General features: G+C 41.1%; 1 protein-coding gene across 1 annotated transcript in view; it reads left to right on the top strand.

Moving 5' to 3' along the window:
* Positions 1-15,752, top strand: part of LOC309556500 (leukocyte elastase inhibitor-like) — a 114,063-nt gene that overhangs the window by 17,275 nt on the left and 81,036 nt on the right. Inside the window, exons 5-6 of the mRNA XM_082258950.1 lie at positions 1,337-1,727; positions 3,059-3,096. Coding sequence (XP_082115076.1) covers positions 1,337-1,727; positions 3,059-3,096 — 429 coding nt within the window. The remainder of the gene's footprint in view (positions 1-1,336; positions 1,728-3,058; positions 3,097-15,752) is intronic.

Raw genomic sequence — 15,752 nt, forward strand, 5'->3', positions numbered from 1 at the left:
GTGGTAAGATTGTGTTATCCCCATGTATGAAGTTAGGCTTATCGCAACCATGGGTGCTATAGCGTCCATTGCCTGACAACATTAGGTAACAGTGCTCCAGGCTGAGTACACTTATGAACTAGTGGGACTACTCAGAAAGAGGGGTTTGGAGTTGTAAAGGAATAGCCAACAATATTTTGGGTATTGATTTTATGTTCCAGGTTGTGTCTTTCTCATTTTTAGAAGGAGCCCATCTACAACAGCCCAGTCTATTGTGGTGTGGTTAGCACTTGTGTGTTACCAATGAGTACCTTGTGCTTGAATGTGCGTTGCATTATAGCAGCCCTTTCATTTGAATGGGCTGCCTAACACATCACTTTGGCCCAGCAATGGATTCTAAAACATTTTTGGCATTGTATGTTAGTGTGTTACCATGTGCTGCGGTGCTCTGCAATGTAGGTGTGTTGGGAAGGTGTATTGGGGTGCCATTCAAAATAAATGGCACTGTATCAATCTAATGCCTATTACTGTGAAAATTACAACAGGTATTAACCTGCATTACTTAAAGTGGATGCAAACCCTCACATATACCCAGTGAAGTGAACAGCCTCAGATGATACACAGGGATTAAATGAATCTCCCTACATAAGTTTTACATGTGAATGCATGCATATCCGCTGTCTTCAGCTTTATATATGCTTTAGAAAGTGCACATCCTGTTAGAGATTTTTTCAACCTGTTCAGCACTGGGAGTGAATTATTGGCATATAGCCAAGACAGCTGATTGGAGGTAAGGCACACACCCCCACTCCACATAGGCAGAGACTTGCAGAGCTGTGCTGTGACAAGACAAGCTCTCCACTTATCTATTTATAGCAACCTCCCACAACACATATTTCAGGCTGGTTTTATCTTGGTTGACGGAGAACTTGTCAGAAGTTATCATACTAAAACTGCAGGAAGACACAGGACTTATTGCTTTGGAGAGAGATAAGTAAGCACTACAGGTAGATGTGCTTAGGTCATATTTCATGAATCAGGTTTACATCCACTTAAAGCTCAGAAAACCAAAACAGATTTTCAGATTATTCAAAGAATACAATTTCATCCTCAAATTTTTTTTTATTGCCGATCTTTTAACCATCATTTAGATGGACTTGTGTCTTTTTATCAACCTAACTATGTAACATTTTAGAATTCTCAGTAACTGTGACCTCCAATAACCACACTGGTTATCTGTCCACAAATTATAACTGACTACTATCTGACAGACAAGTTCCTTGTAAACTATACCCTAAAGAAGCATCATTTATATTCATAACCCCTAATGATAATCTTTATTACTCAACTTTTTTAGGTTATTGAACAGATAACTTTGGAATTATTGATGAAATCGACGGATTCAAAAAATCTGCAAAAGACAAAATTAGAGGTACACATTCCACATTTTAAGATAGAAGAAAGCTATGATCTAACTTCACACTTAAAAAACATGGGAATGCTGGATGCTTTCAGCCAAAAAGCAAATTTATCCGGTATATCTGACGTTGACCTCTTCGTGTCAAAAGTAATCCATAAAGCCTTCATTGAGGTTAATGAAGAAGGAACCGAAGCAGCGGCTGCAACTGGAGTTGTTATTCAACCAAAATTGGCCACAAAGCAGTTTATAGTAGACCGTCCATTTTTATGTTTAATCAAACACAATGCAACCGATACTATTCTTTTTTGCCTCAAGTTTTGTTCACCAAGCTCATAACTTACTATGGTGCATATATACATACACATACATATACATACATAGACACACACATAGACACACATATACATATATACACACACACACGTGGTTTATATGCATGTTATTTTTAATTACTGCAGTTTCATATTGTGAGTGCTATAGAGCTTAGTATCCTGATTACTAATCAGCTGTTCTTCTTTTGGTGACCGTCTTTAAATTTACATTACATTGGTTACCTCTGATCTTTGAATATTTACATGTGGAAAAAAATTAGTTTGTGTCACACTTTGCTGTGTTTAAGCTTCACAAGTACAAGCTAAACAATTTAGGTTTAATTTGCATATCGTTTTTAGATTGTAATATGTGTGCGCAGTGAACATAATTGTTAACCAAATTATTTGAATCCACAACATGAATTACCCCTTAGGGGATAGGATAATTCTTAATATCCAAAAATTTAAGAGTAATTTAATTTAGAAATGTTGAATAAAGAAATCTTTACTTACATTTTGTAGACAGTGAGTTGATATGGATGTATTAAAAATAAGCTATCATATTGTAATATGCAAGATATAGTAAGTCTCTTGTTTCATTTTGGGAAATATTTTAGACACTTTAGGTTCAAAACTCATTAAAGTTTACTTTTGGATCTTTACATATGACAGACATTTTTTTTTCTTGGTATCTATTTCAAACTTTATTTGTAGAGCTATTCAGAAGTAAAGGTAGCCGGCAACTCCAGAATACAGTAAAATCATCTTTATTGCTACACAGGTGGATAAAAACAGCTTACATGTTTGCAGAGCTACCTATCCTTCTTTAGTATGTCATTTATTGAGGAAAGAACTATGAGGGTTATTTACTAAAACTGGAGACTGCAAAATCTGGTGCAGCCCTGCATAGAAACCAATCGGCTTCCAGGTTTCATTGCCAAAGCTTCATTGAACAAGCTGAAGTTAGAAGCTGATTGCCTACCATGCACAGCTGCACCAGATTGTGAGTGCACCAGTTTTAGTAAATCTCCCCCTATGTCCCAATAATGCATCTAACAGATGCAACAAATGATACAATCTAATAACTTTTAGTAAATCTTCCCCATATTTAACAGTTTTAGTAAATCTTCCCCATAGTGACCCAGGCACTTTGCATTGGGCATGCCAGAGCTCCAGCTTCTTAGCTAGATGATTCTGATTTTGAACTGAGTGTCTCCTGTAGTGCTCAAGAAAAGACATATATATAAAAAGCCTTGAGGTACCTGCTTTTTTAGGTGCATGTTTAGGTATTGTGTTGTGTTTACACACATGAGATTATCTTTATCCCCATCTAATCTAATCTACACAGATTCAAATATAGTGAATTTGAAGGTTTTAATCATAAAAGTGAGTCAAATGCTACTCAAAATTCAAACCCTCTGGAATTCTCGTTTGGAGAAAAAAGATTCTCTGTAAACGTGAGGTTTATTGGTTATTTTTTCTCCAAAGGAGAATTCCAGAGGGTTTTAAATTTGATTACTATATTACAAGAATATAGTCAGATTTTCGTCTTTCAGGTGGTGTGTATGTTTCTGAATTTGTGCCATATTTTTGTTTGTTTTTACATTTTTTAAATGTATTTATATTTTTTTGAATATATGTAGCACCCTACAGGTAGGTGCTAGCTAAATGTATAGTGGGCCTTGTCTGCCTAACAGCAGGGCTGTGATTTATTTAGTTAGGGTGTCATGGGTTCCAGATGTGCCTGCTGAGGGGAAAACTATCCCCACTGGCTCCTGTGAGAGGCTTCTCATAGGGTAGTGGAGGAAGCCCAATCAGGGGACACATCCAAGCTTGTAACTACCCCAGAAGGCAGATTATGCTGCAAAGGATTCTGGAAGTGGGTATAAGTTTGGGGAAAGTGCGTGGCAGGGTGTTTTTGGCGGGAGCAGAGTCCCAGGAGGGAGAGTATGGCTGTCTCTCCTCCTGTCTGAGGAAGTGGATGTCTCAGGGTGTCGTCTGAGAATCCAGAGAGTGTTGAGCTGAGCTGAGGGAATCCGGTGTGCCGAGAGCCTGCGGAGCGTGAGAGGGGTCCAATCCCAGGAAAGCCTACACAGGTCGTGAGTACTGCGGATTGCTCCTGGGGGTCTGCCAGAGTCAGAGGGGACCACTCCGGAAGAGGTTCTGGGATCCAGTGCCAGCTAACTGAAAGGGGGTACCTAGGTAGAGGACCCTGAAGTTACAGAAGGGGGTACATAGTCAGTGAACCCCAAAGAATTCAAGGTTAAAGGGGGCACCTGCATATGGGCCCTGGATTGGACAGAGTGTGACAGTTGAGAGTTGCAGCTTTACAGAAATCTACAGCGTACTACCTCAAGCCAGTGCAAGGCGGGAGGGGAGTATTCAGTGACTTTGCAGTAGAGCAGTGTCAGTAATTCTACAATTCACAGTCTTGGGTCTTCTTGACTTATTGTCGAGAACCCAGCACTTCTATCAAGCTACAGTGTGTTCTCAGTGTTAGTGAGCTTTGGCTGGCGTTAGCTGGCGTCAAGGAAGCGCCAACGGGCATTTTTCTAGGATTAAGTCCCAAGTGTAATTAGTTAAGCTTAAAGGAGTATCCCACTCATTCCCTTCTCCCATCCCCTTTTCTACAATAAAAAGCACAAAACCAAGATACCGGAGTCGTCCATGTCTCAGTTCTTACACCCAGGATCGCAGCTCACATGGGCTGGAGAGGTAACCAGTAACAATGGCAGACCCACATTAGGCCACAGGCCTGGAAAACCTGCTGCATAAGTTAGTAAAAAGTAAAATAAATAAGAAAAAAAATGAAAGCGCCCCATCCCTTCGTGCTTGCGCACAGACACGAACGCATACATAAGTCGTGCCCGCATATGTAAACAGTATTCAAACCTAACATGTGAGATATTGCTGCGATCGTTAGAGTGAGAACAATAACTATAGCACTAGACCTCCTCTGTAACTCTAAACAGGTAACATGTAAATATGTGTAAACATCACCTAAGGAGATTTTTAGGTAGTTTGTCACCATTCCACGAGCGTTTTAAAGCATGACATGTTGGGTATCTATTTACTCAGCATAATATTATCTTTTACATTATACAAAAAAATTGGGCTAACTTTAATGTTCCTTTTTTAATTCTTTAAAGAGTAATTTTCCTAAAAAAATTGTGTTTGAAAGACCGCTGCACAAACACAGTGTGACATAAAATATTGCAATGATCGCCATTTTATTCTCTAGGGCCTCTGCTAACTAAATAAATATATATTTGGGGGTTCTAAGTAATTTTGTAGCAAAAAATACTAATTTAAACTTGTAAACAAAAAGTTCCAGAAAACTGGTCAGCAAGTATAGGCAGCACTAAAAGGTTAACTAAAATGTTATCAGTCCCATGCCATCAGCAGCGAATAAATACAGTCTGTGTCATGAAATCAGCAATAATTTCCACAACGACACTAAAAATTATTTAGTGGATCATGCATGATGTAGCAAGTATAGCATGAGAAAATTATGCAATTGCTATATATATTTTTTTTTCAAACCAAAATATAATGCTGTGCCAGTAAACAAAAAAAAACATTCCACTGCAAAAAAAAAAAAAGATGACGCTGTTCTTAAAGCATGTTATACAGTTTATACCTGCACATACTTGTATATGTCAAGGGATTTATATTTATATTAGAAATCAGAAACTTGCAATTAATGGCTGTAAGCCAAAGGAGCCAGTTATGATTTGCACATCTCCACCTAAAATTCCAAGAGAAGGTGTACATCCCTCCCAAACGAATTTCTAACAAATCTAGTCAGGTTTAAGTGCCGGTTCACATTTGTGTGATCACAGAGATCGCATGTAATTCGGAGTGCACTGCTCCTAAAATTACATGCGATCTCTGTGCGGTGCAAATTCAGCCATACAGTATGTATGGCTGAATTCGCACCGCAATCGCACTGAAACACGCACAGGACCCTTTTTTTGGTCCGCAGCAGAATCGGATTGCATGGTGGTTCACACTAGTGCGATCCAATTCTGTGCGAACTTTCAGCTCGCACTGCGATATGCGATCTAATCTGGGGGTGTCGTTAACTTTTAATTGACATCCCCAGATTATCGCATATGGCAGTGTGAAGTGCCAGGGGTGCGGATGCGATGCGTGAACACGCTGTATATTCGCAGCGTTCCCGCATCACAGAAATGTGAACCGGCACTAAGAGAAATTCTGTTTTTTTAAATCCACCTGGATCTGACTGGGTTTTTGAAGTAAACACAACCTAGGCTGAAAAACTACTTAGTAGATTTTCTTTATTTCTAAGGCCAAATTTCCGAATAACCAACATAAGCCTTGGCCTAGGGTGGCAGGGCTACCAGGGGTGGCACACAGCTACCTACCTACACATTATGTTGCTGACATTTCTGTGTATAATATTTTTCAGAATGCCTTTTGTACTGATGCAGAGTGGGCAAATGGCCTCTTTCAGCCTCCAACATCCACCTCCACTATAACATGTGTTGCTATGAAGTCTGGAATCATTAATATGATATTAAAGCAGGCCATTCATTCAATGTTGGTTGGGAAATCCCTCCTGTGGTGCTTTTATAACCTGACAGAGGGGGGTTCCCACTGGATTCCAAGCTGTCAGAATGTTAGGGCCACGAAAAATAAAATAGAGAAGTGGCCCCATGGGAATGTCACCCCTAACACCCATTTGTTTTATAATAAGTCTTTGAAAACGCCGTGGAGGATGGCGAAACTCGTTGACGTAATTTCCGGTTACGGACGAGACGGAACGTCACTTCCGGTCAAGCACTTCCTGGTCATGGAACGCACGCCAAGCGCTGCCTACACGAGGCACTCTTGTTATATGCAATGCCCGTGTGATAAAGGGTGAAAAAGAGGGATCCTAGATGGAACAGTTGGTGCTCTCAGTGCACTAAAATCCACCACCTGCAGAATTGGCCTCTCACCTTCAAGACACTGGAATCAAGCATAAACTCCTTGTGCAGACTGCACAGACTGTGTTCCCAAACCGAACTCCCTCTTAGGCAGATACACCAATCAGCAAGCACTCCAAATCAGTATACACTTCCTGGGTCCACTTATCCCTTATTGGCTCCGCTCATACACATATATGGAAATACAAATGGGCAGAACCATAGCGTAATACTGATAACTTTTAATTCAGAATGCATAAATAGACAGCCTCTTACTTGTAAATAGATGGAAAAACGGCATAAAAGTAACAAGTTTTCGGCGAGTCCTCCTCGGATCTCACCACTTTCCAGATGGCAGCGGGTGACGTCAATAGCTCCACCTTCCCCCCGTACGCGTGGCGTCTCCCAATGGGCGGAGACTTCTTCAGCGGTATTAGAGGATGTGCGGGACGTCACCCCTTATAACAGCCGAACCGCCCGCTGATTGGCCGGGCGATCCATAACTTTTCATTGGTTGATCAAGTTGCCATGGCCACAGGGACGCTAGATTCCCCTGAACAGCGGAAGTAAGCGCAACGATGTGACAATAGGCAGCCTGGATCAGAGAAAGGCTTAAGAAATTACTCTAGTAACCTATGCACCCCATTCTGCTATAAACCAGAACAGCAACAAATCGGTGCTAGATTCATTACCAGAGAAGCCAATCATTAATAATATGCTAATACACTCAGCCAAGCTCCCATCCACATACGAGCCCAAGCTAAGTATATTAAAAAGTCCTGGCCATGCATAATCTAAAACTTTTAAAAAATACCAACACAGACTATATCTGTGTATATTGACTCAATAAATATTAGGCATAGAACAAATATGATAAAAGGAATAGATCAGACCCCTTTCATCTCTGCTCCCATGATTAATGTATAAATGGAGCTGAAATGCCCTCAACATTAAAAATTATCTTAAATAATCATCTTTAAAATCGGGGCTATAGACGTTCCGCTGTCATCTGGATTACAATATAAATATAATAAAATGGTAAAAAACATCAAGTTTAATATATAATCAGATACAACCTAAATAATATAAAAGTATTAAAAATTCACAACCCCTCCTAACGATCGGAAATAAAACAATTTAAGTCGAAATCGACATTCAACCCCCGGGGGACCCCTACTTTGGTTTCATAAATCCAAAAGGATTCCCGCTTGCTGAGCTGCCTTATGAAATTCCCTCCTCTCCAATGCTTATTTACCCTTTCTACTCCCCAAAATTTTAGGCATCGTGGGTCTTTGTTGTGACATTTTTTAAAATGTTGGGTAACATGATGAGGCGTTTTTCCCTTTTTAATACTCCTTACATGCTCCGCCACCCGGGTTTGTAAAGCCCTTGATGTCCTTCCTATGTACTGCAAACCGCAGTCACATTCTAGCATGTACACAACACCTGTGGTAGAGCATGTAATCAGGTCTTTTATCGTATATGTCTTTCCTGTGGCATTGGCTGTAAATTCCTTCCTTCGTTTGAGGTTGGATTTGGCCGTGCGGCATACCACACATTTTCCACAGGCATAAAATCCTGATAAAAAGGAAAATAATCTGTTGTTATTTTGCACCGGTGGATCTATTACCCCTGGGGCTAAAAGATTCCTAAGTGTAGGTGCTTTTTTGTATACAAAGGAGGGTCTGGACGGCAGTGTTGTTCCTAAGATCTTATCTTGCTGTAAGATGGGCCAATGTTTATTGATTATCTTTTCAATCTTCTTATACTGGATATTATAATCCAGTATAATCCTTATTCCATCTTCCTTGGTGTTTTGCTTTTTAGGAACGTTAGACAATAGGGAATCTCTCTCAATGGCCTGCACTGACTTCATATCCTTTTCAAGCTTCTCCATGCAATATCCCTTTTGAGCAAACCTCTCGGCTAATAATTTTGACTGTGAGTCATAATCAGCTGCAGAGGTGCAGTTACGCCTAAGGCGCATGAACTGGCCCTTAGGGATATTGCATAGCCAGGTGTGATGGTGGCAGCTGTCCAACGGGATATAGGAGTTACGGTCAGTGGGTTTTAGGAAGTTACAGGTGGTATACCTGTCACCATCTTTAGAGATGACTAAATCTAGGAACACCACCTTTTCTTGACTCGTGGTCCAAGTTAGCTCGATATTTTTGTCATTCTTATTTAATTTTTCCATAAATGCATGAAGACCATCCGAGTGTCCATCCCAGACCAGGAACACATCATCAATATATCTCCTGTAACAAAGAAGTTCCGGAGGGCGATTGTTAAACACGACCTCTTCCTCCCAGTGGGCCATAAATAGATTGGCCACACTGGGAGCAAAGCGTGCACCCATCGCCACACCCCTTGTTTGTAAATAATACGTGTTGTTGTACCAGAAATAATTTCTGGACAGACAAAACCAGAGGCTACTCAACAGAAAGCTTCTTAATTTCCTGGGAAGGCTCGAATGTGAAAAAGCCCATTTTACGGCTGCCTCAGCTGCATTATGGCCAATAATGGTATACAGGGAGCCTACATCCGCTGTAACCAATATTGATGAGGTCGTGCAGGGTAGTTCTTGCAAAAGCTGTATGATGTGCTTTGTATCCTTTAGGTAGGCTTCTGTACTAGTTACTAAAGGTTGGAGATGCACATCAATAAATTGGCCTAATCTAGAGGTCACTGACTCTATGCCGTTAACAATCGGCCTTCCCGGTGGATGCTCCTTATTTTTATGAACCTTTGGCAGAAAATATATAATGGGGGTACGGCAAAATAATGGATCTAAATATAAGGATTCCCTCTTATTCAGAACCCCCTTCTTCTTGCCTGATTCAACCAATTTATTTAATTCGCCTTTAAATTCAGGAAGTGGGTCTCTCCGTAGTACTTCATATGTATCCTGATCAGAGAGCAAGCGTGCCATCTCAGTATTGTAATATTCCTTACCTAAAACTACTAGGCCCCCCCCCTTATCTGCAGGTCTAATAACGATCTGTTTGTTTTCTTCTATTCTTTTTATCCCTGCTTTAATACTTTTAGGGTCAGCAATTTTTCTAACCTTCAATTTCTCCAGATCCTTAAAGACCATATTTTTAAAGACATCCATATATTTGTTGTCTTTATTTTGGGGATTGAAGGTAGACTTATTTCTGAGATTTGTGTGTGAAGAGTACTCTCCAGGGGAACTAGTTAGAGTGGAGGTGCCTGAGATAGGGACAGAGGCATTCTTCATGATAGGGTTGGACATACAGTATTTCTTCACGTTCAGAGTACGAACAAATTTTTGGATACCTACATAGGTTTGGAACTTGTTTAGGTTCCGTACCGGTGCGAACTTAAGGCCTTTATCTAAAGTCCTAAGTTCATCTTCTCCTAATTGTACTCCACTTAAATTAAAAATACCTGCCCCTACCGGGATCTTTTTCCTCTGGACCCTCCGGCCTCCTCTGTTTCCTCTCTTCCTCTTTTCCCTACTTTGCCTCCTGGGGTACCTTCTACTGGACCCCTCCACCAGTTCTCCGTCTGGTTCGGGAAGGGAAGAGGGGGGCCCCTCTCTTGACCCCCCATATTCCCTAAAAAAGGTTCCTCATGATGATTATTGCGCAGAGGCTCGAACCTATTCTGGGTGGCTATCTGTGCATACGAGTAATTATTCCCTCTATTGGGATGTCCTCTGTTGACCTGTCCTCCTCTTGGGGGATAAAAATTCCCTCCTCTTCCCCTATTGTTATCCCATGTATTCCGAATAGGGGTCTGGGGACGATTCCATTGGGTGGCTGGATATTGTCCATTCTGGTAATAATTCGTTTGATATTGATTATATCCTCTCCCAGGGGTATTGTTTCTTCCTCTCCCTCCTCTGCCTCCCCTCTTCTTCCCTCGGTTGGGGTATCCAAACTGGGGACCCGCATCATGATGGTCAGGAGCAGGGGAAGCTCTCCAGACCTCATTACTAATCTCTCGATTTACCGGGGCTGGAGTAGTGGGTGGGTTTTGGGGGGTGTCATCTCCCTCATCTTTTTGGTTATTTATGTTTTTTTGCCACTTAAAAATATCATCTGCCTCAAAATCACCAAAGTCTCTTAAGTATTTTTTCTTTTTCTTGTTTTGTGTCTCGGTATCCCATTTGACCAATCTATTTTTAAGAATCCCGGAGAGTCTAACAAACTCCTCAGTGTCCTTATGTGGCTCAAGGGACGTTTGAAGTTCTTTAATCTGGGTTTCTATTGATTTTAACTTGCGTTTTTTCCTTAAAAGTAGGAATTCTATGAGCTCTAATCCCTTTTTGATAAAGAAGACTTTCCATTCCTCTATGGATTCCTCATCTAAGAGTCCATCGTTAGGTGGCACATCCCACCTAAGACGTCTCGGGATGAGCTTAACGCGCAAATAATACTCAAATGTCGTAATGTCCCACCACAATTTGATTTTCTTCTCTAATGCATATCCCAATTTTTTAAAAGCGGTGGACACATCCCCTTCAGTACTGGGACCCTGGCTATTAGAGAAGATGTCACAACAAAGACCCACGATGCCTAAAATTTTGGGGAGTAGAAAGGGTATATAAGCATTGGAGAGGAGGGAATTTCATAAGGCAGCTCAGCAAGCGGGAATCCTTTTGGATTTATGAAACCAAAGTAGGGGTCCCCCGGGGGTTGAATGTCGATTTCGACTTAAATTGTTTTATTTCCGATCGTTAGGAGGGGTTGTGAATTTTTAATACTTTTATATTATTTAGGTTGTATCTGATTATATATTAAACTTGATGTTTTTTACCATTTTATTATATTTATATTGTAATCCAGATGACAGCGGAACGTCTATAGCCCCGATTTTAAAGATGATTATTTAAGATAATTTTTAATGTTGAGGGCATTTCAGCTCCATTTATACATTAATCATGGGAGCAGAGATGAAAGGGGTCTGATCTATTCCTTTTATCATATTTGTTCTATGCCTAATATTTATTGAGTCAATATACACAGATATAGTCTGTGTTGGTATTTTTTAAAAGTTTTAGATTATGCATGGCCAGGACTTTTTAATATACTTAGCTTGGGCTCGTATGTGGATGGGAGCTTGGCTGAGTGTATTAGCATATTATTAATGATTGGCTTCTCTGGTAATGAATCTAGCACCGATTTGTTGCTGTTCTGGTTTATAGCAGAATGGGGTGCATAGGTTACTAGAGTAATTTCTTAAGCCTTTCTCTGATCCAGGCTGCCTATTGTCACATCGTTCCGCTTACTTCCGCTGTTCAGGGGAATCTAGCGTCCCTGTGGCCATGGCAACTTGATCAACCAATGAAAAGTTATGGATCGCCCGGCCAATCAGCGGGCGGTTCGGCTGTTATAAGGGGTGACGTCCCGCACATCCTCTAATACCGCTGAAGAAGTCTCCGCCCATTGGGAGACGCCACGCGTACGGGGGGAAGGTGGAGCTATTGACGTCACCCGCTGCCATCTGGAAAGTGGTGAGATCCGAGGAGGACTCGCCGAAAACTTGTTACTTTTATGCCGTTTTTCCATCTATTTACAAGTAAGAGGCTGTCTATTTATGCATTCTGAATTAAAAGTTATCAGTATTACGCTATGGTTCTGCCCATTTGTATTTCCATATATGTGTATGAGCGGAGCCAATAAGGGATAAGTGGACCCAGGAAGTGTATACTGATTTGGAGTGCTTGCTGATTGGTGTATCTGCCTAAGAGGGAGTTCGGTTTGGGAACACAGTCTGTGCAGTCTGCACAAGGAGTTTATGCTTGATTCCAGTGTCTTGAAGGTGAGAGGCCAATTCTGCAGGTGGTGGATTTTAGTGCACTGAGAGCACCAACTGTTCCATCTAGGATCCCTCTTTTTCACCCTTTATCACACGGGCATTGTATGGACTGATCCTATTGCATGGACCCTTTTCTATTAATTGAATCATTTAGTATTATGTCTTCGGTCTAATTGTTCAGCGCTGCACTATTTATTATTATTTTCCTGCTTACTGGTTTTATAGTTTGGCCTGAGTGTTCAGCAGCTTCAAACTTATTTACATTTTCTGTGCGCTGATATTTTCTATACTTGTTTTTTTGACTCTTGTTATATGCGCTTATACTTATCTATGTTTTGTAAGTATGTTTTTGGCTTGTGAAGCAAATAAATAGTATAAACATACTTCACGATGCATGGCCTTTCTATTTTTTAATGGTGGAAACGGAGACGGAATCCTACCTACCCTTATCCAAGGCTATATGGAAAAATACCTTTGTGATCCTGGCAAAGAGGGCTTATGTGCAATATAATTTCAAGGCTCAAAAATTCTGGCAATTTGGTGAGTGGGGAACCGAGAGGGGTCACCTATCACTTTGAAGCACTTTGTATAATCTTCAGCACCTGAGCACTTTATTTGGATCACGATTAAGGACTTTTTTATTGATATTAATTATTTATTGGAAATATTTATGCACATTTTAGTTTGCACTGATGAATTGATTATATTTATTTTACATGATATATTTTTTTCACGAATGCTAGCGCTGCTTAAATTTGGTTTTTAATGTTTTATAAATACGTTTTACTCTTAACTAGAGGGCTATGATGATTGTTAAGCACACTCTCTGGCTGCTGTACTGGTTGTTTCTGTTTTGTGTTTCAGGTGAAAAGCTGCCTGCTGTTGCTAGGAGGATTTGCTGCTGAGCACTGGATTGGTGACAAATGTTTTGGTGGTAAACATCTAGCCAATGAGTGTAATCTTTTACTTATATTCTCTCCTTTCACTGGGCAGAGTCAGCATTAACCTCAGGTCTGCCAGCTGGACTCACCTCTGGATTCTCCTCAGCCTTCCTTCTGGATCTTTTTACCTGCCCTCTCACCCTCCCTCCCCCTTTTTTTTTTCCTAGTTGCGGTCCACTTTTGTGTGGGTAATGTCGCCCACACTGGTTGGTATGCAGTTATTTGTTTGGTATAAGATATTGCTGTTTGAGTCTTAGTGACTAAACATGTTAATGTGTTATTGGTTAACAACCGTTCTGTTTGATATTGAAGGTCCATCTTTTTGGGTAATGTCGCCCACTTTGTGGGTGGACAGTAGAGATGGCCTTGCGGTTCGCCCGGCGGTCGGTTCGCAGCAAATTTTGCTTGTTCGCTACCCGCCAATTTTGCAAACACATGGCCTTGTTCGCGATGGCCATATTAGTTTACATTGGGGAGAACTTTGACCCATGACACAGCCGTCAGGTGGGACGGGACAGCCAATTGAAACATTTCAGCACATGGACATGCCCCCTACCTTATAAATAGACCAGAGCAGGCAGCCATTTCACATTCTGCTTTTTGTCAGCGTAGGGAAAGGTCTGCTGTATGCATCAGTGAGAGATTGCCAGACACACATAGCTCTGTTAAGATCCACAAAAGTCCTTTTCAAGGTTGGTATTTCGGTATAGGTCTACTACAGTCTCTTTTCAGTTTAGGGACAGGTATCCAGTCTGTGCTCCAGGGACAGAGATCAGCAGTGACACAAATCGCTCTGTTAATGTCCACAAAAAGTCATTTAAAGGGCTGCAATTTATTTTGTATAGGTGTACAGTTTCTGTTCAGTTTAGGGACAGGTATTCAGTGTGCTCCAGGGACAGAGACCACCAGTGACACAAATCACTCTGTTAATGTCCACAAAAGTAATTTCAAGGGTCGCTATTTATTTGGTATAGGTGTGCAGTGCATTATATAGGGGTGTAATCCACAGTATAATATACTTTGTAATATAGAAAGCATATTATAGTGGATTTGTATTGTGCACTGTGCAGCATTGTGACTGGTGTGGTGACTGAGCATTGCTGCAGCAATACTACAAACAGTGACAAAAGCACTTTTAATGTATTATAACTGGTGTGATAGACCAGTGGCCCCCAAATACCACATATTGAAGTGGGGTGTTATCTGAGTATACTTTTACAAGTGTATTTTAGTCCTGCAAAAATTTGGTCTCTTTTGCTGTGTTTACTCGGCTACACACAGTGACAACAGTTACTGGCCAATTATTTGTAGAACTGGTGTAATAAACCTGTGGCCCCCCAATACCACAGATTGAAGCGGGGTGTTATCTGAGTATACTTTCCTAAGTGTATTTGTGTCCTGCAACAATATTGCCTCTTTTGCTGTGTTAACTCAGATACACACAGTGCCAAACTCCCTGGCCAATTTTTTGAACAACTGGTGTGATAGACCAGTGGCCCCCCCAATACCACATATTGAAGTGGGGTGTTATCTGAGTATACTTTTACAACTGTATTTGTGTCTGTGATGAGACCCTTGCTTGCTCGCTTCCGCTCTCCCGACACTCCTCTGTTTCTAGTGAGTCAGCTTGCAGATCGCAACGTCTGATGGCTCGGTCAACCAAGGCTCCGGGATCCGAACTACAGCTATGTGCCATTCGGAATCCATTAGAACAAACACCAAGCAGGCTGTATGTAAGTTCAAACAGGAAGACCATTTATTGGAAGCACACAGCACACTTTTATACAGAATTTGGAACATCCTGCCCCCAACAACCGCTTTCCCATTGGTCAATTGCACAGTACATGCCGTTCTCCTTCAGGTCCTCCTTAGCCATGCAAATGAGGACTCGAAAATGAGTCAGCAGGGATTGGTCAGACAGCTTGAGTAGAAGGACTTTATGTGTAATGAGACAGAAGCCCCCAGGGGACAATCAATGTACACAATAGCCAGACACAGAACAATGGTTCCATAACGAGCCCCCAATACACATTACTCTGAGTGTCAATACATCCCTTAGCAGACAACAGGTGAGTTCATTAGCACACCCGACAATAGGTGAATGGAAAGCCACCTCAGACAAAAGCAAAATTGTTAGACAGTCAGTCTCCTCATTGAACTTCCTGGAATGGCCATATTAGGAGTTGTACTTCCTGGTCAGAGACCTCATGGCAAATGGGAAAAAATCTCAATATTTCTACATGGAGACCTTGCTGACAAATATGAAGCAATCCAAACCATCACCCATCTGTCCTTAAATTCCAGTGACGGTGAACACCGTCACAGTGTCCTGCAACAATATTGCCTCTTTTGCTGCGTTAACTCTGATACACACAGTGCCAAA

This window comes from Pelophylax lessonae (assembly GCF_965119305.1).
Source record: "Pelophylax lessonae genome assembly, chromosome: 5".
Classification (NCBI taxonomy): Eukaryota; Metazoa; Chordata; class Amphibia; order Anura; family Ranidae; genus Pelophylax; species Pelophylax lessonae.